At 46.2% G+C, this 18,322-nt stretch overlaps 1 protein-coding gene across 3 annotated transcripts in view; it reads right to left on the reverse strand.

The window, feature by feature from the left end:
- CDC14A (cell division cycle 14A) overlaps positions 1–18,322 on the reverse strand; it is a 125,996-nt gene that overhangs the window by 58,785 nt on the left and 48,889 nt on the right. For all 3 annotated transcript variants that reach the window (XM_083156937.1, XM_083156935.1, XM_083156936.1), the window contains 2 exons: positions 8,896–8,988; positions 2,790–2,869 (listed from right to left, as the gene is read on the reverse strand). In XM_083156937.1, the coding sequence (XP_083013063.1) occupies positions 2,790–2,869; positions 8,896–8,988 (173 nt within the window). The remainder of the gene's footprint in view (positions 1–2,789; positions 2,870–8,895; positions 8,989–18,322) is intronic.

Consider the following 18,322-nt stretch of genomic DNA (forward strand, 5'->3'; position numbering starts at 1 on the left):
ATGTTACAGTGTACCTGAGCATTGTTGTTGACCATGTGCATCCAAGTATGGACACAGTCAACCCATCTTCTAGTAGCTACTTCCAGTAGGACGGTGCGCAGTAACACAAAGTACTCTCCCCCACAATAAAGATAACAAGAAGCTCAGTGTACTCAATGTACTCCAGAATCACCAGATCTAAATGTACTAGCATCTATGGGATGTTGTGAGATTCACAGTATGTTGTGCAGAAGACAAACCTACAGCAGCTGTGTGATGTTGTCCTGTCAACGTGGAACAGATTCGCTAAGGAATGTCTCCAGGTCCTTGTTGACTCTACCCGTATGTTCTGTTTGTCATGTCTGTTCTGAGGTCAAAACTGGATCATACCTGGTTCTAAAAATCTGTACCTAATAAAAAGGCCACCAAGTGTATATTCCATGGTCTATAATGTAGTATAGTCCATATTCCACTTTCTGAAGATTGCCACAAACACCTTATTACACAAGGCTTATTCTGATCACAAATTTCTGGCTGAGACAGCCAAGCAAGATGAGACAAGCAGAACAGCCTGCCATTGCAATGTTGTCAGGAGCCTTCAGGGACAGCAGAGTCTACGGTTAGAGGTGTTCGGCTGGCCGCTGGAGGAAATGTATGCACAATGAGTCAGGGGTGATAATATTTGAACTCATATAGCCTCTAATACACTAATACCGGCTGACACCAGAGGTTTGGAATTCCCACGTGTACGTAAGGCATCGCTGCTTTAGGCTGCTCATGGAATACCTGTTGAGTAGTTCAGGTATTTCAGATCTAGATCATTCTGAAGCATTTCAATTTGCTGTAATGCCTCTGCTTATAAATGCTGCAAATGTGTATATTATACTGATAAGGAATATAGATGTCCGCTGTACCCCCTGGGGTACTGCAGGTGCAGACCCTGGCCGAGAGTCTGCTTATATTCCTAGAAAAACAATACTTGGCACACATACACGTGTTGACAGAAAATTGCACTGGATTGTGGGTACCCAAGCACAGCTCCTGACTCATATACCACTTCTCACCTTCATCATTCACATAGCTCACATTCTAGAGATGCAGGAGTTGAAAAGTTCATGTATTCAGACAAATGTAGAGAGGGAAATGTGATCTGTATACGCAGAACCCATGCTGTACCACAAGGGAATGAATAGAGGGCTATATTTAAAGTTGATCTGTCATACAGAAAAAAAAACCTGCACTATTGTCTGTAATGACATCTAGACAAAACCTTGTTTGATCTCCTAAGAGGAAATCTACATGAGCAAGGTACACTAGCAAGGTAACAAATAAGCTCAAATAGATAAATAAATAGAATTCAGATAGTGCTTTATCATCATATTTTGGTGGTGGTGGTGGGGGGGGGGGGGTGTCTGGTTGCCCGGAAACCCTCCTCCTTTTGGCAAATGTCTTAAACTATGACAGCCGTAGCACTGGTATATAAAATGATCTGTAGAGCTGCCACCACATCATGCAGTGTAAGGGACAGAGCAGAGCTGCTGCACCTGCCCAGTGTACCAGCCTCTTCTACCACATTTACTGTATGTGTGGATCTGAGCCCTCAAACATCGCAATGGGCCAGAGAGCAGCTGCAAGGAGGAAGAGACAGGAAGCTTACCATGAAGTGGGCTTAGAAAGTGCAGTAATGGTTCTATTATGTTTGTGTATTTATTTATTATATGTTTAAACTTTTCCTAACCACTTATCTTATTTAATTGTTTGAAACAGCCTATACTAGAGATGGTCTGTACTGTTAAAAATCAATACTGTATTCCATACAGTATCCAGTGTATAAAAAGACCAATTTTCTGGGCTGTTAACGCTCCCCCAAACTCCTGTACTTACTACAATGCCCTGCAGAGTGGGAGATTTTGGATTACATTTGGAAACCCCCCTCTTAAAATCCTGCATTTGCCACTGTACACAGGGAGATAAAACCTTGTACACTGCGATTTTATGCATTTGGGAGGAAATATGTATAACAAGAGAGAAGAAGATATGAATGTGCTGCTGGATTTGAAGAGATGAACAGTTCACACTTAGGAAAGGGCCTGATTCATATTTGTAACAATTGTGATTTAAGGCTTTATCCTCGGACACAGCACTTGGGACTCCTCGCTAATGCGATCAGGAGGCTTCTATCTCCTACAGACGCCTCCTGCTGCACTAGAAGTTTCATTAGATGGAATTGATGCAGGTTCCTTGCAGATGTACAATTACATACAACACTGAATTAAGCCCAGAACCGTTTGTAGAGTAAATCTGTGTAGAAAGCTGGGAGTAGCAGTATTACCTGTAGTATCTGCCTGTGACAAACCAAGCACTAACTCAGTGGTAGAGAATGGATTCACAGAATTAGGAGCAATGCTTTTACTCACCACACAGACTAACAAAGTACAAAGCAACAAGACACCTAGGCCCTAATGAAGACCTGCTCACTAGGCTGAGTAGATTTTCTGAACGCAGAGGAGGAGAAATCTTTCGATGGTCATTCACCATCGAATGATTTCTCTAGACTTAGCTCTAAAAAAGTAAGTCTATACTAATTTTTTCAGATGCCCGCTATGCGGCGAATTAGAAGAGGGCACTGACGTCAGGTGACACTAAAGAGCTAAAGTCAAGACTGCCATCATTTAGACCCACCCACAACCTGTAATAGAAGTTTCTGATAGATCTTTTGCACCGTGGTGTAACTGTCGATACTATTTATGGCAGTTGCAGTTGTGGGGGTAAAATATACTGTATACAGGGTCCTCGCCAGGACTTCTTACCTAAAAGGAAGGTACTGTGGGCTTGAACCACTTAGGAGTGCTCTGTACGCCTCTTCTGGAATATTCTTCAAATAGATCACCTATATCCAAGACAGAAAGGAGCACGTTAACATGAATTATTTAGTAATATTGTAACTGACCCCACTGGTGTTGTAAAGGCAGTGCTGACGGAGCAGCAGAAGAGCAGTGATTCATTAAGTGAGCAGGTCACGGTATCAAGTATACAAAACTGGGAGCAACAAAATGAAAAGATTTTGCGTCTCTGTCTGAACTTTCAATGGCACCTCAGGGCACATTTAAAAGCTGAATTGAATGAAGTATATGGAAGACTGGAATCACTTTTCTGTTCTTCCCCTGGCACATGGAGGTGAACCTGAAATGCCAAAAAAGTAGGCACAGCACATTATTCAGGGCAGGGAAACATGACCCTGTACCCATGCACATAATGAGATGTGCTGAAGAGGACAATTCTCCAGGCTCATAACTAACTGGTAACTTTATACCAAAAATAATGCACAAGAATTTGGCAACACTTGTTGAGTAAAGGTGCATACACAATAGGCGTTTTTGCCCAGCGTTTATGCACAGCAATGATGGGGAAAATCACTCAGTGCATACACACTAAATGATTTTCGCCCGTCTTCGCAATTTTCCCGGGGGTGGGCGGCTTTTAGCAGGATACTATAGAAAGCCATCCACCCCGTCGCTCATCTGCTGGTAACACTGGCAAAACTGAGCTGATTTCAGCTCAAAATCACCCAGTGTGTGTGGCATTAACAGAAACATTTTTGTTTTTTCAACAAACTATTTCAAATAACTTTATTAGCATTTTGGTATAATTGTTCAGGAGTTTAGAATCCATATATATTCCTAAATGTGCGTTCAATATTTTACAATACTGCTGAGTTTCCATCATGCTTTATGAATTAATAGATCATTTGGTGGTCTTTCTTATCTTTAATCCATAATAATGTAAGGTGTGTACACATGCTGTGGTTCAGGCTAATGGCCGATTTTTGACTATCCTATTTCTATCCTATTCTGACTATGCGATTTTGGCTAACAGCACTTGTGATTTTTACTATCTTGCTATTTATCCTTAGGCTAAATACTTTCTACAGCCAACATAATCAAAATAGTCTTGCCTGCAAAGTCTATTTTTCCTTGTGATACTAGCGGCGTGGGACTGCGCATTGGTATCATAAGCCTCCTAAACACTGCGATTTTGGCTAACTTACTATCCTATTTCTATCCTATTTTGACTACAGTATATGGTAAAAATTGTAGTCAAAATTGCACCATTACACATTTACATAAGCTTCGAAAATGCAGGCAATAATGATGCCCATAGCAACCTATAATTACTCTATTGCATTCTAGAGAATAATAGAAAGAATCTGATTGGTTGCTATGGGAAATTTGTGCCAAGCTGCACTTGTACATGTTCAGATGCACATTAGAGGTCACAGACTCCCAGGCTACTAGGACTTATTGATTTTCTGTAATGTAACCTCTTAACAATAATAATCATGGACTAGTCCAGCACCTTCTTGGAACCACAATCTATAAACTCCAGGTATTAACAATGACAGAACTTGATCATCTGCAGCTCATATTTGTCACTGCTTGAAAAGTCCTCTCAGAACTTGTTACAATAGCAGAGGCCGTTCAGCACAAGTCAAGCAGAATGGAACACACTTTTAATCTGCAATGTTTCTGGCATCTGAAGTTCACAAAGGCTGAGCTGGACCCTGACATATGAGATCTGCTCTGTTTATTTCTGTCCTGTCATAAAATATTAACAAGGCAGAATTAGAACCTGTCAGACCATGAGAGGATCAGAGAAGTAGCTGTGGAAGGTCAGGAACTTAGCAGTGTGCACTCAGATGCAGGGGACAGAAGGCAGTCACCTATCAGATCAGAGAAGTAGCTGTGGAAGGTCAGGAACTTAGCAGTGTGCACTTAGATGCAGGGGACAGAAGGCAGCCACCTCTCAGGTCAGAGAAGTAGCCCCGGAAGGTCAGGAACTTAGCAGTATGCACTCACATGCAGGGGACAGAAGGCAGCCACCTCTCACATCAGAGAAGTAGCTGTGGAAGGTCAGTAACTTAGCAGTGTGCACTCACATGCAGGGGACAGAAGGCAGCCACCACTCAGGTCAGAGAAGTAGCCGCGGAAGGTCAGGAACTTAGCAGTGTGCACTCACATGCAGGGGACAGAAGGCAGCCACCTCTCAGGTCAGAGAAGTAGCTGTGGAAGGTCAGGAACTTAGCAGTGTGCACTCAGATGCAGGGGACAGAAGGCAGCCACCTCTCAGGTCAGAGAAGTAGCTGTGGAAGGTCAGGAACTTAGCAGTGTGCACTCACATGCAGGGGACAGAAGGCAGCCACCTCTCAGGTCAGAGAAGTAGCTGTGGGAGATCAGGAACTTAGCAGTGTGCACTCAGATGCAGGGGACAGAAGGCAGCCACCTCTCACATCAGAGAAGTAGTCGTGGAAGGTCAGGAACTTAGCAGTGTGCACTCAGATGCAGGGGACAGAAGGCAGCCACCTATCAGATCAGAGAAGTAGCTGTGGAAGGTCAGGAACTTAGCAGTGTGCACTCAGATGCAGGGGACAGAAGGCAGCCACCTCTCACATCAGAGAAGTAGTCGCGGAAGGTCAGGAACTTAGCAGTGTGCACTCACATGCAGGGGACAGAAGGCAGCCACCTCTCACATCAGAGAAGTAGCTGTGGAAGGTCAGGAACTTAGCAGTGTGCACTCAGATGCAGGGGACAGAAGGCAGCCACCTCTCAGGTCAGAGAAGTAGCTGTGGAAGGTCAGGAACTTAGCAGTGTGCACTCACATGCAGGGGACAGAAGGCAGCCACCTCTCAGGTCAGAGAAGTAGCTGTGGAAGATCAGGAACTTAGCAGTGTGCACTCAGATGCAGGGGACAGAAGGCAGCCACCTCTCACATCAGAGAAGTAGTCGTGGAAGGTCAGGAACTTAGCAGTGTGCACTCAGATGCAGGGGACAGAAGGCAGCCACCTCTCACATCAGAGAAGTAGTCGTGGAAGGTCAGGAACTTAGCAGTGTGCACTCACATGCAGGGGACAGAAGGCAGCCACCTCTCAGGTCAGAGAAGTAGCTGTGGAAGGTCAGGAACTTAGCAATGTGCACTCATATGGGGCCTTATTCTGATCGGTGCGGCCCGATCAGAATATGCGGCCGCAACCGTGCAGGCGAATCCCCGCCTTCCATACGGATCGCCACCTGCCGTCCGTACGCGGATATGTGGCGATCCGCATGAAATTGGACGGGGATACGCCTCCTCCGTCTTGGGAGCAGCCCCTGCATTCGATGGTCGACGAACATCGAATGCAGGGCCGCACGCTCCACCTGGTCCCGCAACACAAGACCACACGGACACTTGTCCGTGTGAAATCATGTATGGGGGCGGGCAGCTGACATCCGGCGATGTCAGATGCCCGCCCCGTACCCACGCGTCACGGCCTCATTACCATGCATACGCCCCGCGTTTGCATGGGAACGCCCATGAAACGCGGGGCGTATGCATAGGGTAATGAGGCTAAGTAGCCCCTCACGCCCCTCTACGCCCCCTGTGTGGCGTGTAAAGAATCCGTGCGGCGAAATCGCCTGCACATGCGCAGAGTGACCTCTGCACATGCGCAGACGATCAACATCGGCGGTCCGTCCGCATGCGGGAATATCCGCACCAATCAGAATAAGGCCCATGCAGAGGACAGAAGGCAGCCACCTCTCAGGTCAGAGAAGTAGCCCCGGAAGGTCAGGAACTTAGCAGTATGCACTCACATGCAGGGGACAGAAGGCAGCCACCTCTCACATCAGAGAAGTAGCTGTGGAAGGTCAGTAACTTAGCAGTGTGCACTCACATGCAGGGGACAGAAGGCAGCCACCACTCAGGTCAGAGAAGTAGCCGCGGAAGGTCAGGAACTTAGCAGTGTGCACTCACATGCAGGGGACAGAAGGCAGCCACCTCTCAGGTCAGAGAAGTAGCTGTGGAAGGTCAGGAACTTAGCAGTGTGCACTCAGATGCAGGGGACAGAAGGCAGCCACCTCTCAGGTCAGAGAAGTAGCTGTGGAAGGTCAGGAACTTAGCAGTGTGCACTCACATGCAGGGGACAGAAGGCAGCCACCTCTCAGGTCAGAGAAGTAGCTGTGGGAGATCAGGAACTTAGCAGTGTGCACTCAGATGCAGGGGACAGAAGGCAGCCACCTCTCACATCAGAGAAGTAGTCGTGGAAGGTCAGGAACTTAGCAGTGTGCACTCAGATGCAGGGGACAGAAGGCAGCCACCTATCAGATCAGAGAAGTAGCTGTGGAAGGTCAGGAACTTAGCAGTGTGCACTCAGATGCAGGGGACAGAAGGCAGCCACCTCTCACATCAGAGAAGTAGTCGCGGAAGGTCAGGAACTTAGCAGTGTGCACTCACATGCAGGGGACAGAAGGCAGCCACCTCTCACATCAGAGAAGTAGCTGTGGAAGGTCAGGAACTTAGCAGTGTGCACTCAGATGCAGGGGACAGAAGGCAGCCACCTCTCAGGTCAGAGAAGTAGCTGTGGAAGGTCAGGAACTTAGCAGTGTGCACTCACATGCAGGGGACAGAAGGCAGCCACCTCTCAGGTCAGAGAAGTAGCTGTGGAAGATCAGGAACTTAGCAGTGTGCACTCAGATGCAGGGGACAGAAGGCAGCCACCTCTCACATCAGAGAAGTAGTCGTGGAAGGTCAGGAACTTAGCAGTGTGCACTCAGATGCAGGGGACAGAAGGCAGCCACCTCTCACATCAGAGAAGTAGTCGTGGAAGGTCAGGAACTTAGCAGTGTGCACTCACATGCAGGGGACAGAAGGCAGCCACCTCTCAGGTCAGAGAAGTAGCTGTGGAAGGTCAGGAACTTAGCAATGTGCACTCATATGGGGCCTTATTCTGATCGGTGCGGCCCGATCAGAATATGCGGCCGCAACCGTGCAGGCGAATCCCCGCCTTCCATACGGATCGCCACCTGCCGTCCGTACGCGGATATGTGGCGATCCGCATGAAATTGGACGGGGATACGCCTCCTCCGTCTTGGGAGCAGCCCCTGCATTCGATGGTCGACGAACATCGAATGCAGGGCCGCACGCTCCACCTGGTCCCGCAACACAAGACCACACGGACACTTGTCCGTGTGAAATCATGTATGGGGGCGGGCAGCTGACATCCGGCGATGTCAGATGCCCGCCCCGTACCCACGCGTCACGGCCTCATTACCATGCATACGCCCCGCGTTTGCATGGGAACGCCCATGAAACGCGGGGCGTATGCATAGGGTAATGAGGCTAAGTAGCCCCTCACGCCCCTCTACGCCCCCTGTGTGGCGTGTAAAGAATCCGTGCGGCGAAATCGCCTGCACATGCGCAGAGTGACCTCTGCACATGCGCAGACGATCAACATCGGCGGTCCGTCCGCATGCGGGAATATCCGCACCAATCAGAATAAGGCCCATGCAGAGGACAGAAGGCAGCCACCTCTCAGGTCAGAGAAGTAGCCGCGGAAGGTCAGGAACTTAGCAGTGTGCACTCACATGCAGGGGACAGAAGGCAGCCACCTCTCAGGTCAGAAAAGAACCTGCTGCAGGGGAATGCGGTGGTATGGTCGACAATAAAAAGGTTGACAGGTGGGACCACTATTGGTGGACAGGCCAAAGGTGGACACACGAAAAAAGGTTGACATGCATTAGGTCGACAGTCTAAAGGTCGACACAAGCAATGGGTCCACATGAGTTTTTCATGATTTTTTTTTTTTAAAGGACTTGTTCCTACTTTACAATCCCATTGGACGTGGGGTGTGGGGACTATAATAGTGCCCAAAGCATGAGTGAAGAGAGACATGTGAGGTGAGGAGGTACACTTATACGGTGTCAATGTCGGCATTTGTCAACACAAGACACCAAAATAAAACCTTCAAGCCAACCTTTTCCATGTCAACCTTTTGCTTGTGTTGACCTTTTGTCTATGTCGACCTAATGAATGTCAATTGTCTTCTATGCTGCAGATCTCTCACATACTGTATGTACGGCTGTCTCCGCAATAATAAACACTCACCGCATAAGCTCCAATCAGGAAAGCAGCATTGGCTCTTTTTCTTTGATCATAGCTGGTGTAGTGAACTATTTTCTTTCTTGACAAACTGAAAGACTGAAAACATAGAACACTCAATAAAAGTGAACTTGTCATGCATGATACAATAAAAATAAAGTGCAAATTAAAAAGCAATTTTCTTTATGATTTATTATACCGAAAGCTATAAACCGTGATAATTACCCAGTAATCAGCAATCCTCAAGCAACCCATAGTCAGGCTGCACTACATACACAATACAGATGTAACACTTTCTAATGAGACAAACACGGCTCTCCATCTGCAAGTAATGCCACCCCATTAGTACTGAAATATGATGAAGCAGAATATACTCACAGCAGCGTTAGTGGTTGATTCACCAATTTGTGGTCCATATTTCAGTAAACAGATCTGACACACACCCCTCCCATAATGCACCCCTGGGCTACATTTACAGAGCTAATCTAATTTTCACATCCAAATTAAGTGAGTCCCTGAAAATAGGAAATCCTCTGAATGGGTATAATAGTTTATGTAGATAGTAAGCTTGTGAGCAGGGCCTTCTTGTTGGTTTATTACCCATGGCGCTTGTTTTATTACTGTTTGTTCCAAATTTAAAGTGCGATAGACACACGAGCCGATCCGCCGGCATCGGCTGTTAGGAAGGGAGGGAAGGTGCGGCGGAGGGAGCGGAGGCCTTGGTGCATTGAGCAGCATGGCCCTCATTCCTACAGTAGAAATGGACTGTGCTGCCCGGCCTATTTCTACTTTTATTCCCAATGCCGCGGGGCCACGCATCGGTACTGGTGCTGCATAGCATGGTGCGATTTGCACTATGTACTATGCAATTTTGACGGTGTGTTACGCCGTGTGGGCGCACCATTAGGGAAAGGACTTATGAGTCCAGTAACAGAGTTGAATGAAATGCTAGTAGAAGTTAATTTATTTATTAACAGTTTCTTATATAGCACATACATATTCTGCAGTCCCTGCCCCAGTGGAACTTACAATATATAGTCCCTACCACATATACATGCACATACAGACATTCTAGGGTTAATTTGTTGAGAGCCAATTAGCCTACCAGTATATTTTTGGATTGTGAGAGGAAACCGGAGTACCCGGAGGAAACCCACGCAAGTACAGGGAGAATATACAAACTCCACACAGTTAGAGCCATGGTGGGAATCAAACCCATGACCTCAGTGCTGTGAGGCAGTAATGCTAACCATTACACCATCCATGCTGCCCCTAGTTACTAAGTTAATTATATCTCTCTATGTCATTGGATGAACGAGGTAAAAATGTGTATTGCATAAAAAACATTGGGGTTTGGGATTGGCAGTAATACGGTACAGAAATTAGTAGAAGCTCTTTCATTGCTTTGATGTGTTAATTGTAAATGATTTTACCCAAAGTTCAAACACACTATTATTTCATAATGATTATGGGATTATGTATTGTAATATTTCAACATACAGTAATGTAACCTTGGGCAGATGTGTCATCACAATAAAGCGGGTGGGAACCAATATTACAGCATTTGAGATTTACACCCACTTGAAACGTTGAACTACTGTACTATAATTTGACCTACTCACAGATATATATAATACCCCTTTTACACCAAAATCCCTGGACGGACCCTGGTCTTTGAACACGGAAGTTTCCAGGGTCGGACCCTGCTTCATACCCCATTTACACAGCACTTCAACCTGGGTCGGACCTGGGTCTGCACCATTTACACTGAACCTGGGTCAGCCCTGCTTTTCCCTATGGATGACATTAAAAATGTCAATTTTAGGACTGATAAACTGCCAACCAACCTTCCCTCAATGATTTAAATAAAAATTAAAAGACATGAAAAGTTAGCATTGAAAAATGTTGGTTGGTTTATTTAGCAAAATATTTTTTCAAAAAGTTGTATTCAGTGATGAAGCGCACATAGCGGTATAAAAGTGCAGCATCACCCATGTGCTCCCCCCAGTCCTCTGCCCCTGCAGCAGCAGTCAGTTGGTCGACCTAAAGATGGTCGACAGTCATTAGGTCGACACCACTAGGTCGACATACTGCAAGGTCCACATGGGACAAGGTCAACAGGTCATTAGGTCGACACAAGCATTAGGTCGGCATAGGATTTTTCACTGTTTAATGAGCTGACATATACCGACAGGCGGTATTTCATGCCCTAATATCCACTAGGGCAGTGATGGCTAACCTTGACAGGTTGTGGCAGGTCCACCTGTGGAGTGCCAGGTAGCAGCCTGTGTGCACTGTCCGCACGGGTTGCTGTCTTCTGCTGCTGCAATGCACTGTGGAACGCATGGTACTGACTTACGGAAAGGCGTCCCGTGCTTCTGGTATCCTTTCAGCACTAGCCAGATGTCCCGACCTGGGTTGGGACCATTTACACCGCTCACGACCCAGGTCCAACCAGTGTTCAACCCTGGTCAGGACCTGGGTAGGAGACCAGTGTCAATGGACCTGGGTTGGTCCCATTTACACCAACACTGACCTGGGTCCGACCTGGGTCCGACCTGGGTTTTTCGTTGGTGTAAAAGGGGTATAACTCTTCATTTGTGGTATATATTACTGTATGCCCATGTGGCCTGCTCTATGTAGGGCAGACCACAAGGAAATTTAAAGAGCGGATGGCTGCCAACAGGTCCGCGATTAGTTTGACAGCTAGGGGGAAGGATGTGGACCAGCCGGTGTCCAGGCACTTTAGGGATGCTGGACACCCGCTGGAATCTCTCCGTTACTTTATGATTGATCATGTGCCTGTGACTTTAAGGGGAGGTGACAGGGCTAAGACCCTTTTGATCAGAGTCTCAGTGGATTTTCAGACTTAATACCATCAATCCACTTGGCCTCAACGAAAAAATAAATTGGAACAGCCTAGTATAAGATTTGTTATTTTCGTTCTATATGATTAATTATGCAATACTGAGGTTTTATTGTCTTTCAATAATTGTCTGTATGTGCTTATGTTTATAGGTTGGTTGTGTTATTTGTTGTCTGCACTTTTAATGTATGTGTATTTTTTCTTCCTATCCCATAGGGTCCGGTTCCACTATGCACAGAGTGCAGGATGGCCCACTTGCTGGAGAGAGCGCCATTGTGAAGTGGAATGCACACGTGACGTCCAGGTGGAAAGCATGTCTGGTGCACACTGGCTTCCAGCTGCTGCTGAGGCAAGAAGTTCGGGCATCACACTTCCGGCAAGGGAGGACGCGGCGCCCGGGGAGGATGGAAGTAACCTGCAGCTACAGGTATTTAACGAGCAAGGGTGAAGGGGACGGTTGGTGGTGGATTGTACCCTAAGGAAGGGGCTGAGACCCCCAAAAATACTGGTATTTGGTAGTGTCCACGTTGCCAAAAAGTTTTTTACCACTTATACTGTGTTGGAGTGCCTTTCTTTGGATGGATTTATGGATTTACTTTAAGTGCACCCAATCAAGTTGAAGCATTAACCCTTGAGTGCCGGCATACTGCGGGATGTGTGTGTGTATATATATATATATATATATATATATATATATATATATATATATATATATATATATATATATATATATATATATATATATAAACCTTATGTACAGGGCCCGGTATAGACAATTTGGCTCAAAGATGCGCCTCTGCCATGGACATTTCAAAAATGAAAATTAGCATGTGCTGCAAAACATGGGCATGGCTTTACCACAACCAGTGTGACCACTGAGCATGGCCTTGCAGGAAAAGACTACCATACACCCCAGTTTTGCACCCTGCCTCTCCAGACATTGGCCACCACAGGAAAACAAAATCCTGATTAAAGACCCTCACATTATTTGTATTTTTCCTCCTTACAGTAATGCACCTTACACATTATGCCACAACCGTCAACCGTAATGCCCTTTACACATTGGGGATGATTCTGGTCCACTCGCAGTGAACCAAAATCAGACCCTGCCCCGATGGTCGGGTTTGCGCCTGCGCATTCCTGTGCATGTGCAAACCACAATTGCAAATGGCTGCGGCGATTTGCAATGTTGCCCGTGCCGTTTGCATGGAAAGGTGCAGGCAGGGGGGTGTGGCGGCGGAATCGCGTGTCGTCCATGGGAACTCCCAGCATTTTATGGGCATCCCCATGAAAACGCTGGGCGTTCCCATGGCGTTGCGGGCGTGGCAAGGTGTGCCGGGGGCAGGTGGCGGACGTCACATGACGTCAGCCACCCACCCTGTCATCATCGCAGTTGCTGCAAATATACAGTAAGTCAGTCTCCAGCAGGGGCCAGTCTCCACGGGCCAGTCTCCATTAATACATTTGGCTGGGTGGCGTTACACGGACTTGGCTTCGTAACTTCCCGAGTCAACCAGGATCACCTCCCGTTATGGCACACAATGTAAAGCCCATTACACATTATGTAATGCTCAGTACTCTTCACTGTGATGCCCCCTAACATATTAAGCTTCACAGTAATGCCCCATACATATTGTGGCCTGATACTTATGGTGCTGGGAGGCTGTTCAGAGACAGAATGCCAGATGTACAATGCCTTGAAAAGTGATGAAGTGGAGAGTGATAAAGTACCAACCAACCAGCTTATCCCTATTTGCTAGTACGGCATGATACTGGGAATGGTGTGCACTTGCGTGGGATTATGAAATTGGTCCTCAGATTATGGAATAGGCATTATTTTGGTGACCTTGCAGCTAAATTTAAAGTGGCAATCAGCTATACAGCCAGTTTTACCGTATAACTGATTTAAATTTTCAAATTTAGAGGATACTTGCCAACATTACACTAGTTCCATATCTCTGAGCCATTCTACCATAGTATAAACAAGCCCAGGCACTCTCTTGCTGGGACCTAGCTGTAGATTTGGAAGCTAACCACAAGATAAGTTACATATTTTTATTTATTTATGTCCTGATTTACAAAGCAACTCCAAATGTTGCCATAAATTCACTCATCTCTAACTAGGGGCAGGATGTGTTAACATCCGCTGCCCTACATCGCCCCTCTCTGCCGGGTACCGCATTCTTATTAATCGCATAAGCAGTAACAGATGCGATTATTAATGCAAAGGACAGCTCTTCCGATAAGAGCTTCCCTTTGTTATATGGTTCCGGCGCTGGACTTCTGGGTCTGAGACCAAGCAGTCCCTCTGTGCATGCACAGAGTGACAGCCCGGCTGCGGGGCATGCTGGGAGGAATCCACACAGCGCTGCGGATAGGACCCCTAAAGGTGCCCATACACGTTACAATTATTGTATACAATATCGCATCTCATCGCATCTCGGTTTTGCGATTAGATCAGATGAGATGAGATCTAGTACAAAGTGCTGCACATACTTTTTGTACTAGATCTCATCTCATCTTATCGCAAAACCGAGATGCGATGATATGCGATATTGTATACAATATTGTATACAATAATTGTTAACGTGTATGGGCACCTATAGGCTGTTTTATGTATACTTTGTTTTCAGAACTGTCTGTCTGCAGAGTACCCACCTGCAAATCAGTGGCTATAATAACAATCTGCACATATTTACAGTAAGAAATGTATACAAAGACACACCTGTACTTTTATTAACATAAATGTGGATGTGATACATATGTATACACAGTGCATCTTATACAGGTTTACATATGGAAAGTTTAGCTTTCATTAAACAGGAAGGGAACACCAGGTTTATTTATCTTTACTCAGTTGGGCTAGCTCTTGGTATTTCCTCCTACTTAAGGGTTACCATCCTCTGTTTATTCCTGATGGTCAGGTCCATGTTTCCAAACAAATAAGCTTAGTCTCATATGATTTGTATATGTCCTCGAGTTGAATTGCAGACTGTGGGCCAGATGCACGAAGCTTCAAAAGTGATACAATGGAGAGTGATAAACAACCAACCAATCAGCTCCTGCCTGACACTTTTGAACTACAGCCTGTGACATGGCAGGAAGCTGATTGGCTGGCTGTTTATGGCTCTCCATTGTATCACTTTTGAAGCTTAGTGCATCTGGCCCTAAGCCCGGTACATGTAAAGTGCACTGAGGTGCAGTTATGTCAATGGCTGGGGTGGCACTGGCTAGTATCACAGTCAGATATGATATGTTGGGGAGTGTTTACTACATGAAGGTATGGATCATTAGGTCAACAGTAATTAGGTCAGGGAATAGATCGACACATGAAAAAAGTTGACATAGTCTAGGTCAACATTGACAAAAGGTCGACACAAGCAAAAGGTGGACATGTGGTTTTCATTATTTCCCGTGTCTATGTCAGAATTTACCGACACCATATAAGTTTACCGCATCCGCTCGCCATGCTTCAGGCACGGTGCCTTGCTGTGCTCTGCAATCTTCTATAATCTAACTCTGTGCCCACTTGGATCATGAAGTAAGAAAAAGTCTGTTAAAAAAATCATGAAAAACTCATGTCAACCTTTTCAAATGTTGACAATGAACCTGTTGACCTTTTGCTTGTATCTACCTAGACCATGTTGACCTTATTCATGTGTGGACCTTTTAAATGTTTCAACCTACTGCATGTTGAACAATAGTGGTCGACTTTATTACTGTCGACCAATCACCGGATACCTAATATGATTAGAATGATCCACAGTTTGTATGAATAGTACAAAGAAGATATTTATACATTTTAAATATAAACTATGTATAATTCTTATTATTTTTATAGTCAGAATACTAGAGCATGACAGGTGAAGCTCTGCCTCCCCTGATCACATGTCACTAGTAAAATGTGCTTTATTATTTGGTGTTACTTGCCAGCATACTCACCAACTCACCAATGGCCAAGAGGCTCCCGAAAATCGGGTGGTAGCCCAGCTCTATCAACTTTAAAGGGGAAAGTGGGCGGGGCTATGATGCAGTTTACATGAAAATGTATAATCACATACCTCACCCCCACTTTACAATGCCGGTAATGTGGGCAGTCAGCAGGGGGAAGAACTATGATAACACAATTGCGTCTCACCACCCCCAGACTGCCCCCTCCTGTGCAAAATGGCTGCTTCTTCCCATAGGCAACTATGTCTGCCATTCTTGTGTTGCCAAAATGGTTACTACAATATATAAATAAGACAACCAAAATAAACAATTCCTAACACATAATTTGATATAGTGTATAATTAGATAATTAGATTAAATGACTGTACTAGCTTGCAAGTCCTTGCGTGTTTGCACATATTGTTACCTCAGAAGGTCACCCAGAAGCTGCACAAAGCACAGAAAAGCACAAATATATTTGACAGTGTGTTTTATAATACAGAACATAAGTGCAGAAATGCAGGTGCGATTTAATAGAGGAGGACTGTGTACCTTCCGGCCCCCTCCTCTTTAGCCCGAAATAAAGAGTCTGAGCACTGTGGGCTCAGCGTGTAATGCGTATATGCAGATATCCGGGAAAATGGCATGGCAGACATTTTTCTGGTGACTTCTCTGGTGCGCACATATTAAAATGAGGGAAACTGGACACTGCACCATTCTCCCAGTGATTATTTGTGTGCTTACTGCTGCTGACAATGAACTACAGAGAGATGAGTATTAAAGAAATGGGTGCTGCGTGTGCTTTGTGGGCCCCCTAGACTTATGGGCCTGTGTACACCACATTATACATACACCAGTAGCACCTACTACTGTAGCAAATGAGCACAATATAAAATCTGCCTTTAAGGTGCATAGTGACTGTGCTCCTGATTCAGATTAGAACACAATGCTAATATATACGCAGCTGAGTTATTACCATCCGCACTGCACACGTGCAGTGATGCTTTTAGGTGTATTCAATGCGGTGGCGAGGGGGGTTTGTACGGGTTTTTTTTTTATGGTGAGGAAAAGCCATCCTCGCCGCCCAACCCCCTCGCAGTATTCAATGTTTTGCAAGAATGAAGATTCCCTTAAATGCAGAGGTTTGCCCCAAATGCAGCGAGTCCGCTGCATTTTGTGTCGAGCCTCGCCGCTTTAATGGGCACACTTGTCATTCAGCGAGGTGGAAATGGCAAGTGAAGGGGAGGCAGTTGAATAGTCTGACGGCAAGCTATCGCCACTGCTTGCCATCATAGCACACCGTCAGCTCCGCACATAAATGGCGGTATTCAATGCACTGACAGGAAGGAATAGTTTGGAGGCTGTAACAGCGAGTGGCAGCAAAAATGCAACAGTTTTGTATCAGAACTCTTTTTTTAAGGAAGTGTCTCAGAGTGCGACTGCAATGTTCCTTGCGGTTTCATATATGTATGCAGTTGCTGAGATTTTGCCAAAATGTCGACATGTGAACCGTCGCTATGTGACGTGTTGATAGTTTGAGGATACGACATTTAGGCTGGGGCCCCAGCCCTATGATTAGGCACTCCAGGATTAAGCTGCGCAGGGGGTGGTGCTGAGACATCGCCGCCAGGACTATTCATTACATGACCATCGAGATCTGGAAGATGCTGAAGCCACTGCAGCCACCGGGAGAATGAAACAGCTAGACCACCAGCAACAGCATGTCAACATGATGAATTTCAATATTATAATTGTTGACCAGTGGTATCCAAATCCTATAGAGACTTATTAGATCTTGAACAGTCATACAGAACAATGAACATATACAGAAGCGCAATGGCCCCTGTTATGGTCCTCATAGCAATTCCCTCTGCAACAGCGGGGGAATTAGAATAAGGGAATGAGGCAGTGTGGAAATGCAGTTGAGAAACAGTAAGGGTGTTTACATAATTGTGGCTTATACCAGCTGTATCACTGTGTGTACTTGTAAGGGTTGGTGGAAACACGCACTGATCATCAGCGATGATGATCGTGAGCAGGGGCGGATTTTACATGTGGGATGGCAAGCCCTCCCAGGTAAAATCTGCCACCACTTCAGCGTCAGTGCACCAGCTGCAGTCCGTAAGGGCTGTTTCACACAGTACGGTTCCTGCCGCACGGTGAAATCCCGTACGGCCAGGGAGCCGTGCCGCACTCAGCAGTTGTGAATGGACACTATTGTGTCCATTCACACGGGACGGCCACGGCCCGGCCGCACGGCTGCAGCCGGATCCCCCCACTGGAAGGGACGGCTGCCGGGCTGTGGCCATCCCTGCCATTATAAAATTCTGAGTGCGGCGCGGCTCCCTGACCGTACGGGATTTCACCGTGCGGCAGGAACCGTACTGTGTGAAACAGCCCTTAGAGTGCACTGACTTCACTGTTGCTGGCATTGATGTCCTATTGGAAGTCTTGCCTGCCAATCACAGACACACAAGCCAATCCCATTAGTATGTGTTCCCTCCCTGTAGGCCGGGCCAGTCTGGGATGGGAAAAGCAAAGAGCAGGCTTCCTGTAGGAAACCACTCCCTTCCTAATCAAGCTGGTCAGTACGGCCTCTATAGGCACAGTCGCACAGCGGTATCTGCGCATGTGCCG

This window comes from Crinia signifera, chromosome 8 (genome assembly GCF_055691185.1).
Source record: "Crinia signifera chromosome 8, ASM5569118v1, whole genome shotgun sequence".
NCBI classification, from domain to species: domain Eukaryota; kingdom Metazoa; phylum Chordata; class Amphibia; order Anura; family Myobatrachidae; genus Crinia; species Crinia signifera.